The sequence below is a fragment of the Schistocerca piceifrons genome, chromosome 2 (genome assembly GCF_021461385.2).
Source record: "Schistocerca piceifrons isolate TAMUIC-IGC-003096 chromosome 2, iqSchPice1.1, whole genome shotgun sequence".
Taxonomy (NCBI): domain Eukaryota; kingdom Metazoa; phylum Arthropoda; class Insecta; order Orthoptera; family Acrididae; genus Schistocerca; species Schistocerca piceifrons.
The window spans coordinates 649,529,303-649,550,856 of NC_060139.1; the positions used below are offsets into that span (position 1 = coordinate 649,529,303).

A 21,554-nucleotide genomic window follows, 5' to 3' on the forward strand; every position below is an offset into this window, starting at 1 on the left:
GGGCACAACAGTACATCATAGACACCCTGATCCTCATCTGTTACCTCTCATGCTACAGTTTCATGTTCCCAGAACAATGATCATGCACACATGGCAAGTGTTTCTATGAAATGTCTGGGTGATGTTGAGTTACTGCTGTGGCCAGCAAGATCCACAGAGACCTTCCCAATGGAATATGTGTAGGACTACGTTGGACATTCACTTCATACCAGTGCCAGTACCCATGTTGTCAAGGGCCAGTTATAACAGATGTGGGCCAGCTTGCCTCATGAGAGGACACAACAGCTTTAGAACACCCTTAGCAACCAAATTAGAGCATGCATGCACGTCGGAAGGGGTGCAGTGTCATACTCATAGGGGGGCTCATACTGCTAAGTTCTTTGTAAATTTGATTTTGTAATCAGCAAAATAATATCCTAAACCCTCTCAACACTTGAAGTTTCATTTCGTTTTCTCTTCCCATGCAGTGTGTTTCACATTTTTTGTCAGGCAGTGAAGTTTAATTCAGGATCTTATTTTCATATGCATACATTAAAGAATGCCTGATTAAAAGTAATGTATTAAATTACATTAACAAATAATATGACTAGTTGCAGTGCAGAACAATTTATTCCTAAAAGTAATGGCACTAACATTTTTGCCTTGTTTAATCCCATATTGTGTTCTCTCCCTTTTCTTTAAAAAAAAACATCTTTGCGACACTGCTAATCAGTATCAACTAATTCTTGAGGACTTGGATGATGAATACTAAAGGTTTGTGCTTGTATGGTGAACATCATTTTAGTTCAATCATGTCAGTGTATTACATGATGATTTAGGAAAAAGGCAGCCCATAAAAAAGGAATAATATGTTTCATTATTTTCTCAGCCTAATATATGGCGTGATGTTTATACTTCAATATCAAAAATTATTCCAAGTGAAGAGGGGCAATTCCCATTGTACTTACAAACAGGGGGAATTTTCCGTAAATCTTGCTCAGAACCAGGGAATTGGAGCTATCTTACTTTATTTCTGGGACAAGATGAAAATATGAAGTGTTATGGCCTGTGAGTACCCACTTGTGTCACAGGGCATTGCTAACTTCTTGAACTTGAGCAGTGTAGTCTTGCTCACCCCAGAGACAGAGGTTACAGATAGGTAGACTTAGACTGTGGTAGAACACAAGTAATAAAGGGAGATGAAATAAATAATATTGTGTGAGTGACTGAAAAGTGAAAATAGAATGAAGATGTGAGCCTTTGCTTCACTGTTTCAAGTCATGCATGTTAATTTTTGAGCCAAGAATTGTGATGATGACAAAGGAAATGGTTTGTCTTCTCTTTAAATGAAACAGAGTATTGAACTGTGGACAGACTGCAAGTGGCTTGTTTCAGAAGTGAACAGCAGCAATTGAGAAAGTGTTGGTGGATATTTTTCTTCTACGAATCGACACACCTAAATTACTAGATTAGTGAGACCTCGTGCTACAATTATGATGAGTTAGTATGTACTTGATCTGTGATGCAATATACCAAAGGTCATGCAAACTGAGAAAGTGATTAAGTATATGGCTTTTCAAAATATCTCTTTGTGTACAGCAAGCATTTTTATTTTTGTCAGGCATTTCTTCACTGTCACTATTTTGAGAATAATCTATGAAAAATATGCTTTGAAAAAATGTGATTTTATACTCAGATCTTCACGGCTCATTGCTGAAGAGATTATTATGTATTGCTAAAAATCTTCAGGCAATAGGGTGTAAATTAAGGAGCAAGGGAAAAAATTAGACAGTGTGACTCTTTTACAGGGAAAAGTGATGATTTTATTTGAGCCAGAGGATATACATTAGCCAGGAAATTCTTTTTTCATTTGGAGATAACATACATAAATATAAATAACTGTCATGCAGACGATGTAAGTGTCCCCTGTTAAATTGTGGAAACTGAACTAATACTCTTCTGCCCACAGAAAAGACAATTAATAGTAATTATTATTATCTTCATCAAAGCAGTAGCTTTTGTTGATAATCAAGAATTGTTAGTGATGTCATGGTTTCACAACAGGCCGGGCCTCTGCTTGAATGGTTTTAATTAAACATGGAAGCACCTAAATTTATGTATGCAGTGACATAAACATCTAGTTTCTTTAATTTAATTATTAATTAGTTGACAGCCAAGTAAATGTACATTCTTTTGATGAAAAGTAGTGAGAAAGGAAAAATGCATTGTAAATTTTATGATAACTTACAACAAAATACACAGCACCAAAGTGAACCTAAATGCATGATTTTGTGATATTTACATTACTGTATAAAGGTGTTAATAATTTAGAAAGATATATGAGGTATTAAAAATTGTAAAAGTGTAGGCTGTAAGATATTCCACCTTTTCTCACAACAACATTCTCAGTTTACGATAAGAAGGTTCAAGCTACATTAGCATTTCTTACGGTCATCCATCATCACTAATACCAGTCGATGGACTGTACAATGAATGGAAATAAAATATTATTTAAAGGATTTGATGAGGTTAAAATGTTATCGTGCAGCAAATCAAAAAAATCAGGCTATTATTAACAATGTTATTTCCTTACATTCATTAGAAATTAAACCTCATTTCTTTATCAAAGAATATCAAGTTTTATTTTAGGACATGATGTATGCAATGCTGGAATGATTAAAATGTTCTCCACTGTAACTGTGTATATTGTTTATTTGGAAAATGGCACTCACGTATATGTGCTAGAATTACTGACTAGTTCAAATGAAACTTCTGAAACTGTTGCATTGTACATTTCAGAGACAACCACATGACAGCATGAATGTGGGCTTTCACAGCATGCACTATTAAGGAAAAGCTCTTGCATTTCCAGCCTGTGGCAGTGCTGATATATCATGACATTTTGACTAAACCGTGGTGAGTAAGGCACTCATCAAAATGTCATGGTGTATCAGCACTGCTACCTGGCTGGAAATCCAAGAGCTTTTAAAACACCTGCACACTTTCAATTGTATTGCTGTTAATGGAGATAATGCAAATGTAAACTTTGGTGGTCTTGCCTGTAAGCCAGGATGGAATGGGTGTGTAACATAGTGGGGCAACTTTTTTTCCAAATAAAAGAAAGCCAAATGTCAGGCACTGTCTTCTAATGGCATTCTGCCAAAGTGCATATTCTTAACAAGACAGAGTCTCGTAAGAACTTTTTTACAAGTAGTAATTTTCAGAATCCACAGACATACCCCCAAAGTCAGGCAAGTGACCTTGCATTGACCTTCAGGTCACAGTCATTTTTGATGTCACCTGAAATAAAATGGGACTAACAACCACCCCCCCAAAGAAGACTGCAGTGTTTGATCTTGCCCATCGTGAATGATTGAGACTCAACCATGTCTGAACAGGACAAGGGAGAATATGCCACAACTTGAAGAAGCGGGGTTATTGTGAAAGTGACATGTAAGGCTGCAATGCGGAAAAACAAGCAACAGGATATATTGTAGAGAACTGTCCTGTCCATGCTTTTAAAGGATGTCTGAAAAACTTTCAGGAAGTGACACTGACTGCTGGGATCTTAACAAATTTGAACATTAACCTGTAAACGGAGGGGCAAACTAAAGAAAGTGATAACCCACAAGGGCTTTTTTTGAGTTACTGCATATTATATATTTTGTTTAATTCAAAAATAAGAACATAAATACAGTACAACAAAACATTTTATGTAGTCAGCACTGTTTCCTAGTAGGACACATGGAATTACTTGTTTCCAGCATCTAGTGCAATTGAAAAGAAAACAAATACTGTGATCAGACAAATCCTTACTAAATTGAGGGCTAGCACTTTCTTCTGCTGCACTGTTCAGTTAACTGCATGTATATATATTTTCTGTGTCTACATCTATACTTTGCAAACCATCTTATGGTGTGTGGTCTATGGTACTTTATGTGACACCATCTCTTCCCCCTTCCCATTCCATTTACAAATAGTACGTGAGAAGAACGATTGTCATTGAATCTCCATGTGACATATAATTTCTATGATTTCTCATCATGATCGTTTCACGAGATGGGTGTGGGAGAAAGAAATTGTTTTACCCAACAGTTCTTTGAGTATATTCTCTCAAAATTCCAACAGTGAACCTCTCTGTGATGCACAATACCTCCCTTTTAACATCCACCACGGAAGTTGAGGATTTCTGTAATGCCCCCACACCAAGTAAACAATCCCTTGATGATATCTGCTGCTATTCACCGTCTCTCACTCTTTAATCCAATCTGATAAGGGTCCAAGACTTATTAGCAGTGCTCAAGAATGAGTGAAACAAGTATTTGTAAGCCACTTCTTTCATAGGTGATAGATGAATTACATTTCCTTACAAATCGATTCTCCCGGTGAATCTCACTACGACATCTGCTTTTATCAACTATTCTGTTTTATATGGTCATTCTGCTTCCGACAGCTCCAGATGCTTACCTCCACGTTTGTTTATGGTAGTTAGTGTTTCTAGTGATTTGTTGCACTGTTTCTAGAGATTTTTTAATTTTTTTAATTTTTTTTATTTTATTTATTTATTATTATTATTATTATTATTTTTTTTTTTTTTTTTTTTTTTTTTTTTTTGAATTTGTGTAACCAAACAGTAGTGAATCTTCTCTTTGCCTGCTCTTATGCAGTGCGTTACATTTGTCTACGTTCAGGGTCAACTGCCGGTCGCAGCACCAATTGTCAAAATCTTTGCAGGTCTTTCGCTCCAGTCTTCTGATGTTGCAGCCTTATTGTACACAACAGCAATGTCCATAAAAAGCCTCACGAAACGTTCAACATTATACAGTAGATTATTAATATAAACTGGAATACTTGAAACATGAAAAATGCAATAAATTACTGTGCATAACACTGTGAACTAAAACAGTTGGCACCCGAAACAGCTTCTATTCATCTTGGAATGGATAAATACAAGACCTGTATGGTTTTGAAGGGATTCTTATCTCATTCCTTCTGCAAACTAGTGACAAATTCAGGCAACAATAGCGATCACACACCCTTCTCTCCAAAGCAGACTACAAATGCTAAATAATACTGAGATTTTGTAACTGTGGTGGCCAGATGATATGCGCCACTTCATCCTCATGTTCACAAAAACAGTCCTGGATGATGCAAGCAGTGTGAACAGGAGCCCTGTGATCTTCAGACACGGCATCCCCCACTGGGAAACAAACATTGTGCCATGCGGTGGACCTGATCAGGCAAAATGGTCATGTAATCCTTGGCAGTAATGCGACCTTGTAGAGTAACCGTGGAGCGCATGGTATACCACGATATGGCTGCCAAAATCACCACCGAACCCCTGCCATGTCCACTCTTTTGATGTAATCTCAGTGAGAAACTGGAGACAGTGTGAAGCAAGAGTCATCCAGTCAAATGACGTTCTTCCATTTCTCCATAGTCCAGGTTTTATGGCTTCAGTACCACTTTATCCTATTACAGACGTTTGCATTACTGATGAGAGGCTCTGGAATTCCAGCTCACTCCATAATGACCTCTTTATGGTGCTCCCTTCGTGTTGTTTTGGTGCTGACAGGGTTCACGTGTGAGACAATTAGTTCTGCAGTGATTTTTACAGTTGTCGTTCTCTTATTCTGGGTTCACGTGTGAGACAATTAGTTCTGCAATGATTTTTACAGTTGTCGTTCTCTTATTCTTTGTCACAATCCTCTTCAATGACCGTCTGCAACAATCACCCAGCACATATTTTCGTTGTGACTTAGTGGACGACTTTTTTCTGCTTTCCCCATATGCGGAATAAATCTTCGCCATGATGTCTTTTGAAACATCAAACACTTCATTTACGATCCAACGGACTGCAGCATTGAAGATATTTCTTAGACACATTATGTAATAAAATCCAAATTGCCGCTGTTGTAGTTACGTGTTTTTGTTGTGATGGACCCATTTCGGATAGGTTGCCATCTTCAGACCATCTGTGAAAGTTACAAAATATTTTTATTTCATATTATCATTATTATATGGTTGGTTATAATACTTTCAGATAGACAAATTTTGTACGTATGTCCATATATCATAATGGTCGCTGTCACTCTGTATTACAACGTGGTGTAGGTTTAGGACTCATGCTTTAAGCTGTTTTTGCTGCTGTTAATCATCTTTTCTGGTAACTTTTATAATTTGACGTTTTATCGTCGGGTTTGTCAGATTGACAGTGTTCTCCAAGAATATTATATGGTCACATACAGCCCAAAATAACAACGCACCACAGCAATTGTAACTATGTAGCAACTTTGATCAACTGTCACAACTGTCAATAAAATGTCAAATTAGAAAAGTTGCGAGAGTTGACGATTAACAATAGGAAAAACACTTTAAAGAATAAGAGTTCCAAATCTACACGACGTTGTAATACAGAGTAACAGCGACCACTGATGATATATTGGCGTAAGCACAAAATTTGTACATATGACAAATGAAAATACGATAACCAACACTATAATAAAATAAAACGAAAATATTATGTAACTTTCCCAGATGGTCTGAAGACGGCAATCTAGCCGAAATGGATCCATCACAATAAAACATCAAATTACTAGAGCAGTACTTTGGATTTTAGTACTTAACAAAATACACTCCTGGAAATGGAAAAAAGAACACATTGACACCGGTGTGTCAGACCCACCATACTTGCTCCGGACACTGCGAGAGGGCTGTACAAGCAATGATCACACGCACGGCACAGCGGACACACCAGGAACCGCGGTGTTGGCCGTCGAATGGCGCTAGCTGCGCAGCATTTGTGCACCGCCGCCGTCAGTGTCAGCCAGTTTGCCGTGGCATACGGAGCTCCATCGCAATCTTTAACACTGGTAGCATGCCGCGACAGCGTGGACGTGAACCGTATGTTCAGTTGACGGACTTTGAGCGAGGGCGTATAGTGGGCATGCGGGAGGCCGGGTGGACGTACCGCCGAATTGCTCAACACGTGGGGCGTGAGGTCTCCACAGTACATCGATGTTGTCGCCAGTGGTCGGCGGAAGGTGCACGTGCCCGTTGACCTGGGACCGGACCGCAGCGACGCACGGATGCACGCCAAGACCGTAGGATCCTACGCAGTGCCGTAGGAGGACCGCACCGCCACTTCCCAGCAAATTAGGGACACTGTTGCTTCTGGGGTATCGGCGAGGACCATTCGCAACCGTCTCCATGAAGCTGGGCTACGGTCCCGCACACCGTTAGGCCGTCTTCCGCTCACGCCCCAACATCGTGCAGCCCGCCTCCAGTGGTGTCGCGACAGGCGCGAATGGAGACGTGTCGTCTTCAGCGATGAGAGTCGCTTCTGCCTTGGTGCCAATGATGGTCATATGCGTGTTTGGCGCCGTGCAGGTGAGCGCCACAATCAGGACTGCATACGACCGAGGCACACAGGGCCAACACCCGGCATCATGGTGTGGGGAGCGATCTCCTACACTGGCCGTACACCACTGGTGGTCGTCGAGGGGACACTGAATAGTGCACGGTACATCCAAACCGTCATCGAACCCATCGTTCTACCATTCCTAGACCGGCAAGGGAACTTGCTGTTCCAACAGGACAATGCACGTCCGCATGTATCCCGTGCCACCCAACGTGCTCTAGAAGGTGTAAGTCAACTACCCTGGCCAGCAAGATCTCCGGATCTGTCCCCCATTGAGCATGTTTGGGACTGGATGAAGCGTCGTCTCACGCGGTCTGCACGTCCAGCACGAACGCTGGTCCAACTGAGGCGCCAGGTGGAAATGGCATGGCAAGCCGTTCCACAGGACCACATCCAGCATCTCTACGATCGTCTCCATGGGAGAATAGCAGCCTGCATTGCTGCGAAAGGTGGATATACACTGTACTAGTGCCGACATTGTGCATGCTCTGTTGCCTGTGTCTATGTGCCTCTGGTTCTGTCAGTGTGATCATGTGATGTATCTGACCCCAGGAATGTGTCAATAAAGTTTCCCCTTCCTGGGACAATGAATTCACGGTGTTCTTATTTCAATTTCCAGGAGTGTAGTTCGGTCACCTCGGTTACGGAAGCACACCAGCACTAAAAATTTGCTCACTTTCGGAGACACTTGGCTCTGACATAATGCACTCACAGCCACATAAAACAGTGTTCTGACCACGACTGACGCAACACACTGATGACCTCGCACAGATGCCGTTTGTGCTCAAATACAACAGCAGAATCTGCAGCCTTAGCATCTACTTGTATATATATATATATACAGTCGTCTGTAGACTGTGTGTCTGGAGACAATTGTTCCAGTGGCTGCGGTAAGGTCCCGAGCGAGGCTATCTGCAGTATTCCGTGAGATATCGGTCTTGTGTGTGTGTGTGTGTGTGTGTGTGTTCTTTTGGAAATGTCCAAAAGAACAGGAACCATTTTGACACAGAAGCCACTCTGAACCAAGATGCAAAGGAATTACAGTTGCTTTCGAGTGGGCATTGATTTAAATCGATGGGAAAAGCAGAAAATTTGTGCCAGACCAGGATTCAGACCTGGGCCTCCCGCTTACTACGCAGATGCTCTGACCACTACGCCATCTGGACACAGTGGTCATGGAGACTGTACGGACTACCCTAGGACGCACACCAAGCTGGAACTCTTACGGAAATCGGCGAAATACCGCGAGTAACGACGATAATGTGCAAGGAGTGCTACTTCAGTAGTGTGTGGACAAGTTGAGAATTAGCGTCTGACGGGAGGCATGCCAAGATAGTCTGTGCAGGTGTGATGACCACTGCGTTCGGATGGCGTAGTGGTCAGCACATCTACCACTTAAGCGGGAGACTTGGTTTTGGTTCCCGCTCCAGCACAAATTTTCGACTTCCCCATTGATGTATATCAACGCCCACTGGCAGCTAATTTCTGTAATTCCTTTGTGTCTTGATCTACACTTATGTTCGAGCATGCATTTCTCGCGGTGTTTCCATATTTTTCTCGAATCCCTCTGGTAGCGGTTCTACGCTGAAGCGCCAAAGAAACTGGTATAGGGATGTGAATCCAAATACATAGACATGTAAACAGGTAGACTGCGACGCCGCGGTCGGCAACGCCTATATAAGACAACAAGTGTCTGCTGCAGTGGTTGGATCGATTACTGCTGCCACAATGGCACGTTATCAAGATTTAAGTGAGTTTGAACGTCGTGTTGTAGTCGGCGCACGAGCGATAGGGCACAGCATCTCCGAAGTAGCGATGAAGTGGGGATTTACCCGTACGGTCATTTCACGAGTATACCGTTAATATCGGGAACCCTGTAAAACATCAAATCTCCGACATTGTTGAGGCAGGAAAAAGATTCTGCAAGAACGGGACCAACGACGACTGAAGAGAATGGTTCAACGTGACGGAAGTGCAACCCTTCGTCAAACTGCTACACCATCAACAAGTGTCAGCGTGCGAACCATTCAACAAACATCATCAATATGGGCTTTCGGAGCCGAAGGCCCACTCGTATACCCTTGATGACTGCACAACACAAAGCTTTATGACTCGCCTTGGCCCATCAACACCGACATTGGGCTGTTGTTGACTGGAAACATGTTGCCTTATCGGACGAGTCTCGTTTCAAATTCTATCGAGCGGATCGATATGTACAGATATGGAGACAAGCTCATGAATCCATGTACTCTGCATGTCGCTAGGGGACTGTTCAAGCTGGTGAAGGCTCTGTAATGGAGTTGGGCGTGTGCAGTTGGAGTGATATGGGACCCCTGACACGTCTAGATACGATTCTGACGGGTGACACGTACGTAAGCACCCTGTCTGATCACCTGCGTCCATTCGAGTCCATAGAGCTTTCCGACAGACTCCGGCAATTCCAACAGGACAATCGGACACCCCCACGTCCAGATTTGCTACAGAGTGGCTCCAGGAATACTCTTCTGAGATTAAACACTTCCGCTGGCCCCCAAACTCCCCAGATGTGAACATTATTGAGCATATCTGGGATGCATTGCAACATGCTGTTCGGAAGAGGTATTCATCTCCTCGTGCTCTTACGAATACGCTGGCAGCCCTGCAGGATTCATGGTGTCAGTTCCCTCCAGCACTACTTCAGACAGTCGAGTCCATGGTACGTCGTGTTGCCGCACTTCTGCTGTTCGCGGGGGCCCTAAACGATATTAGGGAGGTGAACCAGTTTCTTTGGCTCTTCAGTGTACAACATTGTCTTATCGTATTCCTGAAATTAGCTTTAGACTTTTCAATTTTGTTGTGCTATAGTGACGTGTTAAGTTCTATATGTGAGGAAGTGCTGTGTGCAATCACAAATCCTAAATGCCATAGATGAGGATGATGATGATGATCATGATCATGATCATGATGGTGGTGGTGGTGGTCGTAGTGGTGATGATGATGCTAAATACTGTTCCAAAGGTTTGTCCTGCAATTTAAAAATTTTAGCTGGCAACGCTAGTCTTAACCGTGTGTACTAGGCACAGGTATGTTTGGCAGGAGGTTCCGTGCGCCACACACCCGGCACAGCACCCACCTGCTCGGCGAGCGGCGTCCTCCGCCGCCCCCAGCCTCTTGACGAGCCTGCGGCGGCGGCAGTGCAGGTACAGCAGGCCGGCCAGCAGCATGCCGGCGCAGACGGCGGCGCCGCCGCACGACCCCACGATCACGGCCAGAGACCGCCCGCCCAGGCCAGCGTCTGTCACACACGCACAACACACACTGCTTAAACACCAATGTCGCATCGTGCACGCCTGCGGACAGTATCTTAATGGTTCAAAATGGTTCAAATGGCTCTGAGAACTATGGGATTTAACTTCTGAGGTCATCAGTCCCTAAGGATATCACACACATCCATGCCCGAGGCAGGATTCGAACCTGCGATCGTAGCGGTCGCGCGCTTCCAGACTGTAGCGCCACCCCGGCCGGCCAAACTCTTAAAGCCTCTGATAAAGATTAAACTCGTTCGTCAAATTCGCTTTGCTCTATCTGCGAGCTGGTCAAACAAGCTCGCTGACATACCAACGAAATTTGTCAAATGTGACCTCACTTTTCAAGCAGCCTAAACGCTGTCGCTAAGTATCTGACCACTAGTGGGAATGGCTATCACTGCAGACAAAGCATTTTTTGCGTTGACTTTAGCCCTGTGTGTAAAGAAGAAAAAGAAAACAAGACGCTAGTCCAGAGATGAGTGAAACTGAGAGATAAATGTACGTATCAACGTGTAATGAAAGTTCATTACAACACCACACCGTATGAAGAAATACATGATCCGGGTCAGAGCCGGAAAACTTCGATTTTTAAACTTTTTTGTTTTTATTTCATTGGACTCCCGCTTGTATGTTGTGCGCAGAATATCAATTATCTTCTTACGTCTTCCTGCGTAATATATGGTTGGGAAAGACGCAACATCTTTACCATTTTGGTAATTGTCAGTACGCTTTTACTTTAATCAGTACAATGTTTCGATCATAGTTTCCAAAACTTTGGAAATTCACGAAGCAATGAGAAAATTCTTTGTCGTTAAAAATTTGCGACAGAACATCAATACAAACGATGTCCGCCATCTTGTCAAACTTGACGTGAATCAAAATTTCTCTCAACCAGGGTCTATGTTTGATAAAAAAAAGTTAAATACTTGACAGAACAAATAATGTTCCACAAACTGTTTGATCGCTTACAGGAGTCTTCACACAGGCGTGGATTCAAGGCGGTTCACAACACCCCCACCCATCAAAAAAAAAGCACAGTACCCACGTAAACAAATTATTACCATTATATTATACGATTTCACATATTTTCCTATTAATAATAACAATCCTAGGCCTCTGTGACAGGCTAAATATGGACGCGTTGGAACCGTATATTTGGAGGAAAGGAATGGTGAGGGGGGAGGAGGGGGGAAATGACGGTGAGAATAGTGACCACATCCAGGAACTGAGCCCTGGGTCTGCACTTGCTCGTACATGCTACACTCATCGTTTCAGTCGCACATTATCTTGTTCGTTATACAGAAATGGAAGGAGGCACACTCAACAAACCAAATCAGTCATCAGTGCGTAATAGCAAATAGATACACGCTAATCATACGCTCACCAGTCAAAGTATTAGTCACACCCTTAAAAGAGCACGCTCGTCTCTTTGGAGAGTTGTACATGGCGTCGAACTGTGACCGTCTTTACATTTATTGATACTTCCAATCACATGACCTGCTCTCTTGTTGCATATTGCAGGTCGTGCATTACGCTTTGTGTCGACGCCGGAAAATTCAAGTCTTTGTACACCATTTGAAACTCCGAGTTAGTTTTCTTTCCCTCCTATTCTGTCCACACAGAGTCCATTGGCTTTGACCAAATAGGTAGAGCCCGATCCGTCACGCATCAGATGTGACTTGACGTCTATTCAGTATTCTCACCACGGCCGTATTTAGAATGTGCAGACCTCTACGCTAATCTGTGATTCTGGTCCTACCAGGATATTTTGTGATATCTAACCTAAAAATAAGTATTTTCGGTAAAGTTTCAAATTAAAATGCTAAGCAACATTTAAAATTAAATATTCTATAATATTTTTGTATACGATTATATGATTTAATCCATTCATGAAACTTAAAAATCAAAGGAATTTAAATCATTACGGTATTTAACATTTGTGTAACATCGCTGTGAACTGCTATTTTTTTTTAAAGAAACAAACTAGTTGGAATAATAGCCATGCTAAAACCAATATTTCAGTTTTAAAAAAAATGATATGCTGTAACCAATAAGCAATCTGTTAACACTCTAATTATTACGAGTAAAAAAAAATTTTGCGAAAATTTATTCGTATTTTTATAAGATAACATTTGTTTAAACTTTTTAATTTCCGGTAAAAACGATCATGGTGGTCGCGTGACCTTCGTGACGTGAAAATTTCTATGACGTCATTGAGTCACTAAGCTATCTGTTAGACGCTATGGATCTCAAGATAACGTGTGCGTTTTTCGCAATATTTCGTCATTGAATAAAATCATCTTAAAATGGTTTTCCCAGCTTCGAGAATTCAAGAATCGGCATCTGGAGTAAAAACTTTGATAGGTTCTACTTTGCATAAAAAGTGATACGGAATAAATTTCCTCTGCATTTCTCCCATCAAACAGCTAAAATTCCGTTAACCATTATTTCAAAAATCTTTGCGAGTTTGCCGACCAATATGGCACATATTTGACAGGGCGCCTCTGGGAATGTGGTGCAAAGTAGTACGGGCTGTGAGAGATGAATAGAGACTTCATTCATATCAGTTTTCCACTGAAAAATACACGAAATAATTAGGTATACGACTTTTATTATTATATGAGGACCTACGCGACAATATGAAAAAACAGACATTTTTAATTTTTGTGGTAAGGGCTCCTAGATAGCCTGCGCGAAAATACGGCCCTGATTCTCATGCATAATACTTCGTTTCCTCAGTAAATTTATAGTATAAACTATAAACGAACACACACATATGGCCCCTTCCACATCGCAGAAAATTCACAATAGTTATCGACAGCACGACTGCGTTTTGTTTTCCGTCCATGGTACGAACCTTTAAGACGCCGCTTCGCTCATGACGCCGTTAACAAAAACTGTTCAGAGTTCATCAAATGTATTTGATATGTTCGTAAACTGAACATTTGAAATCTGCTAAAAGAATAATTTCCATCACATAAAAAGCGTCGGCCACGAATGACTGGCCCTCATGCCAGAGATTAATTGGCGTTTGTCACTGAACATTAAGTTCTCGTCATAAAATATATTTTCTTTTTATCCGTTGTTTGAGAGAACATCACTTTTTCATAATACACGCCCTTCACCGTAAGTAACGTTTATCTCCACCAGTCGCGTTTTCATTTAGGCTTACTCTGCTAAGCATGACCTGTTTCGGAAGTTAATTCCTGTTTTCAGGTGCTAACAACTTGACGCCCTTACATCAAAATGGCAACATGTGCTCTCTCTGAATGCGACCATGCTCTCTTCCGCTGCATTTGTCAGTTGCCTCACAAGTACAATATGGCTTTACAGTTTTGCAAAAATTAAAGCGGAAAAGATCAAGAGCTTATGTACAACGTCGCAAATATCGTCAGTTTTATGTAAGGCGTTTATTAGTAATTAAAAATGAGAGTTAAATCCGTAAAACAGAGTTTTGTATGTCATCAGCCACAATGTCATTATAGACGGAGCACTAACAAGGACTGGCTGCACAAAGATGAGGGAGTAATTGACCATGTCCTTGTCAAAGAAACTAACCCAGCATTCATCTGGGATAATTCAGGGAAACCAGAGATACTTGCTTAAGTATGAGTGGACGCACGCGACGCATATTTGACACCCTGGCCTCCAGAATTTTCTAGTAATGCATCATTGGACGTCAGGTGGTAACAACGGCTTTCTCAAACTGGAGCCGCTACTGCTATTTCATGTAGCTTCCAGACTGGCTTCACGAGGCAAGGTGCACTAAGGTCCGTTCCTCCAACAAAACAAAATTCCTAGAGAACACAGACACTCCGCGTGGAAGGCACAGGGCGTGTGTGCTACATACAGACGGAATGTTACAGATGAAAAGCATTGTTTCTCTCTTCTACAGTCAGTTTAAGTGTCCAAAAACATTCTTGGCGCAAGTACAGCTATACTTACGAGCATAGTTTTACTACGAGAGGGGTCGTAAGGTTTTAATTAAAATCTACTTACGTAATTAGTTTTTCGTTTGTTTGAATGTCCATTTCTGCAGTGCAGATTCACATCGAAATCTCCGCACCGCAGCACGCCGTTACAAAATGAGACAGCACACTGATAAAGCAGGGCCTCGTACGGTAATTCGTTTTCTGTACAACGCTGCAACAAGACGTGCCGCCCGACTCTTCTTGAACATGCGCCCTCTGAATTTTTACTGCAGTCCTCACAGGTATACGAAACGACTCTCTTGCAGCGTCTGCCTCTGGAGTCTGTTTAGCATCTCTATAACGCTCTCGAAACAATTAAAAGGTCACGTGATGAAATACTCTGCTCTTCGTTGGATCTTCTCTATCTCTTCTATTACTCAACTGGGTAAGAGCCCAACACTGACGATTAATAACCTAGTATTGGTACACAGCGTGTAGAACAATAGCATGTGCACCACCTGGATTTACTCTCCCATCGACTGGACAATTCAGATTTAACAGTGCCAGATCACTTCATCAAAAATCGAGGTAAAGTTCGAGATTTACTCTAGGACATTAGCGCAAGATCTGGTGACGACGAACTTAACGCCATCAGCACTCCTCCCCTCGTCGGTTAAATACTGGCTTGAAAGTGTATTTCCCCGTTAGGATTCGAAATGGCTGTATCAGAGTCGCACCGAGCGATTTGGGGCAGCTGTAAGACTCTGGACTCGTATTCAGGAGGAAAGCGATTCAAATCCCCGTGCGACCATGTAGATTTAGTTTTCCCATGATTTCCTTAAATCGGTACCATTTCATTCCCCATCATTCCCTAATGCGAGACTGTGCCATTTCTAAATGATCTCATCGTCGACGGGACGTTAAACCCTATTTCTTTCTTGTTGTTTCCGAGTCGCACGCCACCGGCAGACGTCCGTTAGCGAGCTCGGCTACGGACGTTGATACTGAGAATTTATTGGTCCAGAGCAATGCTTTGGTTCAAGCACCCCTTTCGACTTCCAGTGAAGTCTTGGCTGTCGTTTAGAATGACTACTGTTTTCCACGTTTCATCATTTCCCAGTTATGTGTAACTTATGGTCAGCAGCGTGGTTCGGCACTAAAAGTAGAGCGAATGCCAAGTCCCACGACGGTAGCGATTACTTTGAACGCTGGCAGTGGGGGATACTGCTGATGCTCAACGGTTGTACGACGTGACTGTTTGATGGCTACTTGCGTGCGCACTGCATCCACGTCCATAATACACGACTGATGGTATCAAGCACGTGGTTACTCAACTTACGCGGCAGTCGGCTGTTCCAGTTCGTTGAGGATAAGAGCATTTGATCATGGGAACCTTTCCTGGAATCCTGCCGAGTTCTCGAGCAGTGACGCCTGGTGAGAGAGAGAGGAAGGGGTTTGGGGCAGGACAGGCAGAAGAGCCTGGCAGTGAGCCACGCAATGGCTGGTGCAGAAAAGCTAAGCCACGGCTGGCGGCTACAGCGGTGGCTGAAAGGGGGAGAGCAGAGCCATCACCTGCAGCTCCTCTTTCGATCTTTCACATTTCTTCTGCTAATTCAATCAGACAAGGGTCCTACACTGATGTTCAATACTCAAGAACCGAAGACACTTGTTTCGTGAATGAATTTTGTGTTAATAGGATTCCGCCTGTGACTCTGAATCAGGCATCAGATGTACATAGAAATAGTTTTTTATACTCATTGACCCGCCAGGGTAGCCGAGAGCGCTAATGCGCTGCTTCCGAGACTCGGGTAGGCGCGCCGGCCCCAGATCGAATCCGCCCGGCGGATTAACAACGAGGGCCGGTGTGCCGGCCAGCCTGGATGTGGTTTTTAGGCGGTTTTCCACATCCTACTAGGTGAATCCCGGGCTGGTCCCCAAGTTCCGCCTCAGTTACACGACTCGCTGACCTCTGAAAACGTTTGCGCACTATTTCATGGCTTACACTAGACGCAGACAGCTGGGGTACACTAACTCCATCCCGGGGGATATGGGGTGGCGACAGGAAGGGCATCCGGCAACCCTCTGCAACTAACACCGCGAAACAAGGCCGACTCCGCGGTGAAGCACGACAAAGGCCCAAAGAAAATGATGATGATGATTTTTCATACTCATTGCACTTGAGGTAGCTTCAGACGATTACAAATAGTTATTTTACCTTTTTAGTGTTTTCAGTGATTTGTTGCCAATAACGGTAGCTATATCAGTCCTCTGGGTTGCTTCTGACGTTACTTTCACATCTGTCGATTTCATTCCGGCAAGAGCACCGTGCTGATTTCTGTCTGTGCAGAAGTACTGAATCCAGTTACAAATCAGGTAAGAATCTCGTTAAGCTCATATCTTGTGTCGAAATCTTTTCGAAAGTAAAGAAACACAGTATCAACCTGGGGACAATTGTCCAAGACGCTCTAGACCTGGACCCTAAGAATGAGTTTAGTTTCATGAGATCTCTTTTTATGAAAGCCATGTTGATTCCCATGCACAAGACTCATTTCTCCAAAAAAAACCTTAACCATGAACATAAAACATGACATCTTGGGTTGTCGGGTGTTCTGCCGGATATCAGCGTCGTACTTGCACGATATTTCGGTCACGTAGCTCGTAACCTTCATCAGGTGCGACCTCAGACTGCTCCTCGAGTGGACCTGGTCCAGTATTTATGCCTATGGCCTTCCCCCTCCACCAACGGCTGCAGGCGCTGATATCCGGCAGAACACCCGACAACCCAAGATGTCATTAGATCGCCGGGAAAGCCTGAAGAGTTACAACATAAAACATATTCTACAACTCTACAACAGATTGATGTCAACGATATAGGAGATTAATTTTATTCTCCTCTCTGACGACTCCATTTGAAAAGATTCAGTTAAATAGTTTTCGAGGGGAACAAAAAGACCATGAGTCATTGCGACACTATGTGCGGACTGATCTGTGGCGGGACAATACGGAGTCAAATGAAGTGCATGGTGCGTCACTGATGAGACTGTTTGGTGCTTCTTCAAGAGTACATCAGAGAAACTAGAAATCATTACGTCAGATACACTGGAGAAAGGCAATGCTACAATTATAGGGGATGCAGACAAAGGTTTTGACGGTGTTCACTCAAATACAGCCTTCTAAATCCTCAAGGTGTCACGTATAACATGCAGGAAACGAGAAGTTATTTACAACTTGTACAGAAAGCAGACCGCAGTTATAAGAGTGGAAGGGCATGCAAGACAAGTGGTGGTTGAGAAAGGAGTGAGACAGGTTGTCGGCTACGGCTAAGGTTACTAAATTTGTATATGGACCAAATAGTAGAGAATACGAAGAAGAAATCTGAAAAGGGAATTAAATTTCATTGACAAGAAACAAAAATTTTGAAATCTGCCGATGACATTGTAATTCTGCCAGAGACAGCAAAGGACCTGGAAGAGATGTTCAACGGAATGGACAGTGTCTTGAAAGGATGTAAGACGAACATAAAGAAAAGCAAAACAAAGGCAATGGAACGTAGTTAATTAATCTGGCTGTCCTGAGGCAATTGGATTAGGAAGCGAGACACTAAAAGTAGTTGGTGAATTTTGCTACTCCTCAGTAAAATAGCTTATTATGGCAGAGGCAGAGAGGATGTAAAATGTAGACTGAAAATTCAAAGAATTTATGAAGGAGACGCGTTTGTTTACATCTGATATAAATTTGCGTCTTAGGAAGGCTTTTCTGAAACCATTTGTCTGGAGCGTAGCGTTGTATGGTAGTGTAACGTGGACGGCACACAATTGAGAAACGGGAGAATAGAAGCTTTTAGAATGTTGTGATATAGAAAAACGATGATGTCTGGCTTTTGGGGCGCTCAACTGCGCGGTCATCAGCGCCCGTACAAAGTCCCAGTTTTTTCACAGTCTAATTTTTACACTGTCCATTCAGTCACTGTCACGAATGATGATCATGATGATGAAATGGATGAGGAGCCGGCCGGAAATCGAACCAGGGATCCAGTGATCCAGAGGCAGCAACGCTAGCCACTAAACCACGAGCTGCGGACATAGAAAAACGACGAAGATGAGATGGGTAGATCGAGTAACTGATAAGGAGGTACTGAACCGAAATGGGAGGAAAATAATTTTATGGCACCAACTGACTAAAAGAAGAGATCGGTGGCTAGTAAACAACTCACCCGAATAACCGCGCGTGTTAGCACGCCCCTTCCGGGATTTGGGGAGATGCACCGGCCCCGATCGAATCCGCCCAGCGGATTAATGACAGGATGTGGTGCGCCGGACAGCCTGGTTGTGCCTTTTAGGAGGTTTTCCACACCCCACTAGGCGAGTACCGGGCAAGTACTCACGTGTCGCCTCAGTTACATGATTCGCAAACGTTTACAAAACATTCGCAAACTTTCACGTGGAACAAAACTAGACGCATGCAGATGTGGTTTTCTTTTTTTTATTTTTTATTTGCTGCCATTTACAAATGACCTGCCGCCTTGTTACTAAGACAGGTCGTATTTTCGCAAAATGAAATTGTACATGTACAGACTGTGAAACTTATTTCATATTTCTTATTTGTAGTATGGATTAACACTGTTGCACCTTTAAACACTTGTGGACTCAGAAGTAATTAAGAAATGAAATCTTAAAATTAACGATTTATGAAAAGAAGACAGGAATTTAGGGAGACAGAAAAGAGTTATGGCATTTATCAGTTTATTACATGTTATAAAATCGGAAAAAATTTTCTGAAATAACAAGATTCTTGGATTTAAGAAGGAGAATTAAAAGGTAATAAGAAAGTACATAGATTTGTGTTAGAGATCCCATCAACTAGCTATTTCGAGTGTGAGGGTTCCGCAAATCGCCCAGTCTGTCACATTCGAATTAGCGTATAAAATATATCTTTAATAATCATTTGATAAATTTGTGTGTACACACGTGTATTTGTATTAGTCTTACATTACATTTGTCACAGGTGATATCTGATTTATACAGTGTACAATCGGTACATTATTTGTGTATATTTGAATTCCTTATTTCTAATTGTTAAGTGCATGATATTTTTAGTTTAGCTAAGCATAATAAACAATTAGGTCATTTAAATTACACTTATTACTCAAGATGTTTCTACATATGTTACAATATTTTATGGCAGTTGATCCGTTTCTGTGTTCCTTAATTTAGTCTTATCTGTGCATTAATCTCAATGTTTGTTTCATGATCTGAGTCGGTTCCTGTGTTTGCTCCTGGTTGTGTCGTTACAAGTACCTTGTCCCGTGTGTGTGTGTGTGTGTGTGTGTGTGTGTGTGTGTGCGTGTGTGTGCGCGCGCGCGCGCGCGCGCGCTCTTATTTGTATATGTGATTGTCCTTGTTTATATAATTCATGTAAGGTTATATCATTCAGTATGCACCAATGTCCAGTTGTTGTAGAATTTGTCCTTTGTTGTCATACTGAGTTCGGGGTTGTATGTGTGTCTGTCACAGTGTAGTGACGTGTTCAGGAGTTCCTAGTTCTTCGCAAGTACACATGGGTGTCTGGAAGAGACAAAACCGATGGAGGTGTTCACGGTATGGACCACGGCCCGTGAGGGAATGGACCATGCCATGTGTGTGATCTATTTGTTCTAGCATCATTCGTTCCTTGATGTTTGGGAAAAAGGCTGCGATGCCCCTTTTCTGTTGGATCCCACTGTCTTTGCCAGCTGTATTTTTCGCCAGCGGTTTAACTGGTGCCTTCTTCTATAATTTCAACCACCTTGTCACCACGTCACTATTTCTTCAACCAGTACGCTGCTGTTCTTTGACGGATAGTGATGTCAATGGGGCAGACTCCCAACACCACGCACAGCGCCTCCGACGATGCTGCGTCGAAGGTGCCCGACATCCTGAGCGACACACTTCTTTGGCAATGTCTCTCAATGATTTTGTTTGTTGCAACCCTCAGTCGATATGTTCAGGCGCTCGATGCAAAGCATATTACGGATTCGAATAGTGGTATATGGTATGTACCTATTGTCTATACATAAAGAGAATATGCACAGATGTGGTACACGAATTCCGTCCCGCAACGGAGGGAGAGTGGATGCGCGGGGTGGAGTGACGTCAGGAGAGCATCCTCACCCTGTACCACTAACCCTGTGAACATGATGATCACCGAGCGAGTGGTTAGCACACTGGACTCGCATTCGGGAGGACGACGGTTCAAACCCGCGTCCGGCCATCCTGATTTAGGTTTTCCGTGATTTCCCTAAATCGCTTCAGGCAAAAGCCGGGATGATTCCTCTGAAAGGGCACGGTCGATTTCCTTCCCTAATCCGATACGACCGATGACCTCACTGTTTGGTCCCCTCCCCCGAATCAACCAACCAATAACATGCTGATCCCTTGAAGCCACGGGATAAATGCCAGGGAAAGGGGGAATGTTGATAGGAAAACATTCGGAGGCATCACTGAATCTATTTAGGAATGGATAGAAGTATAAGGGGTGGAAATTTTAGAATGAGACCTAAAGTAAGAAGGCTCAAACGGGTGTAGGTAGCAGCAGTCACTAGATGATGAGGCTTGCGCAGGACGGAGTAGCAAGCAGGGCGTGCTGCACTCACCGCGGCAGACGCGGCCCCAGACGGCGGCGCCCGCGGCCCACACCTCGCGCTGTCCCCAGGAGCACGTGTCCACGCAGCGGCGCGTCGACTCCACCATGAGGCGGCGGCAGCGCGAACAGCGGCGGTCCGCGTCGCACCACAGGCACGCGCCCTGCTGCCCGCACCCTGGCAACAACACACAACCGCCTCACTACTCGTACACTCTCACTCAACTCGACCGCACTGCTACTCATCCTGCGAAAGCCACAGTCATCAGTACATACGAAATTACACGCCAACCGTTACTAAAACATAATCACCTTGTATACAACTAACCAGCTAAGGTC

The 21,554-nt window shown here is 43.1% G+C and overlaps 1 protein-coding gene across 1 annotated transcript in view; it reads right to left on the reverse strand.

Moving 5' to 3' along the window:
* LOC124775696 overlaps positions 1 to 20,811 on the reverse strand; it is a 52,647-nt gene extending 31,836 nt beyond the window's left edge. Inside the window, exons 1-2 of the mRNA XM_047250524.1 lie at positions 20,754 to 20,811; positions 10,512 to 10,673 (exon numbers count right to left, since the gene is read on the reverse strand). Coding sequence (XP_047106480.1) covers positions 10,512 to 10,673; positions 20,754 to 20,811 — 220 coding nt within the window. The remainder of the gene's footprint in view (positions 1 to 10,511; positions 10,674 to 20,753) is intronic.
* Between the last annotated feature and the right edge of the window lie 743 nt (positions 20,812 to 21,554).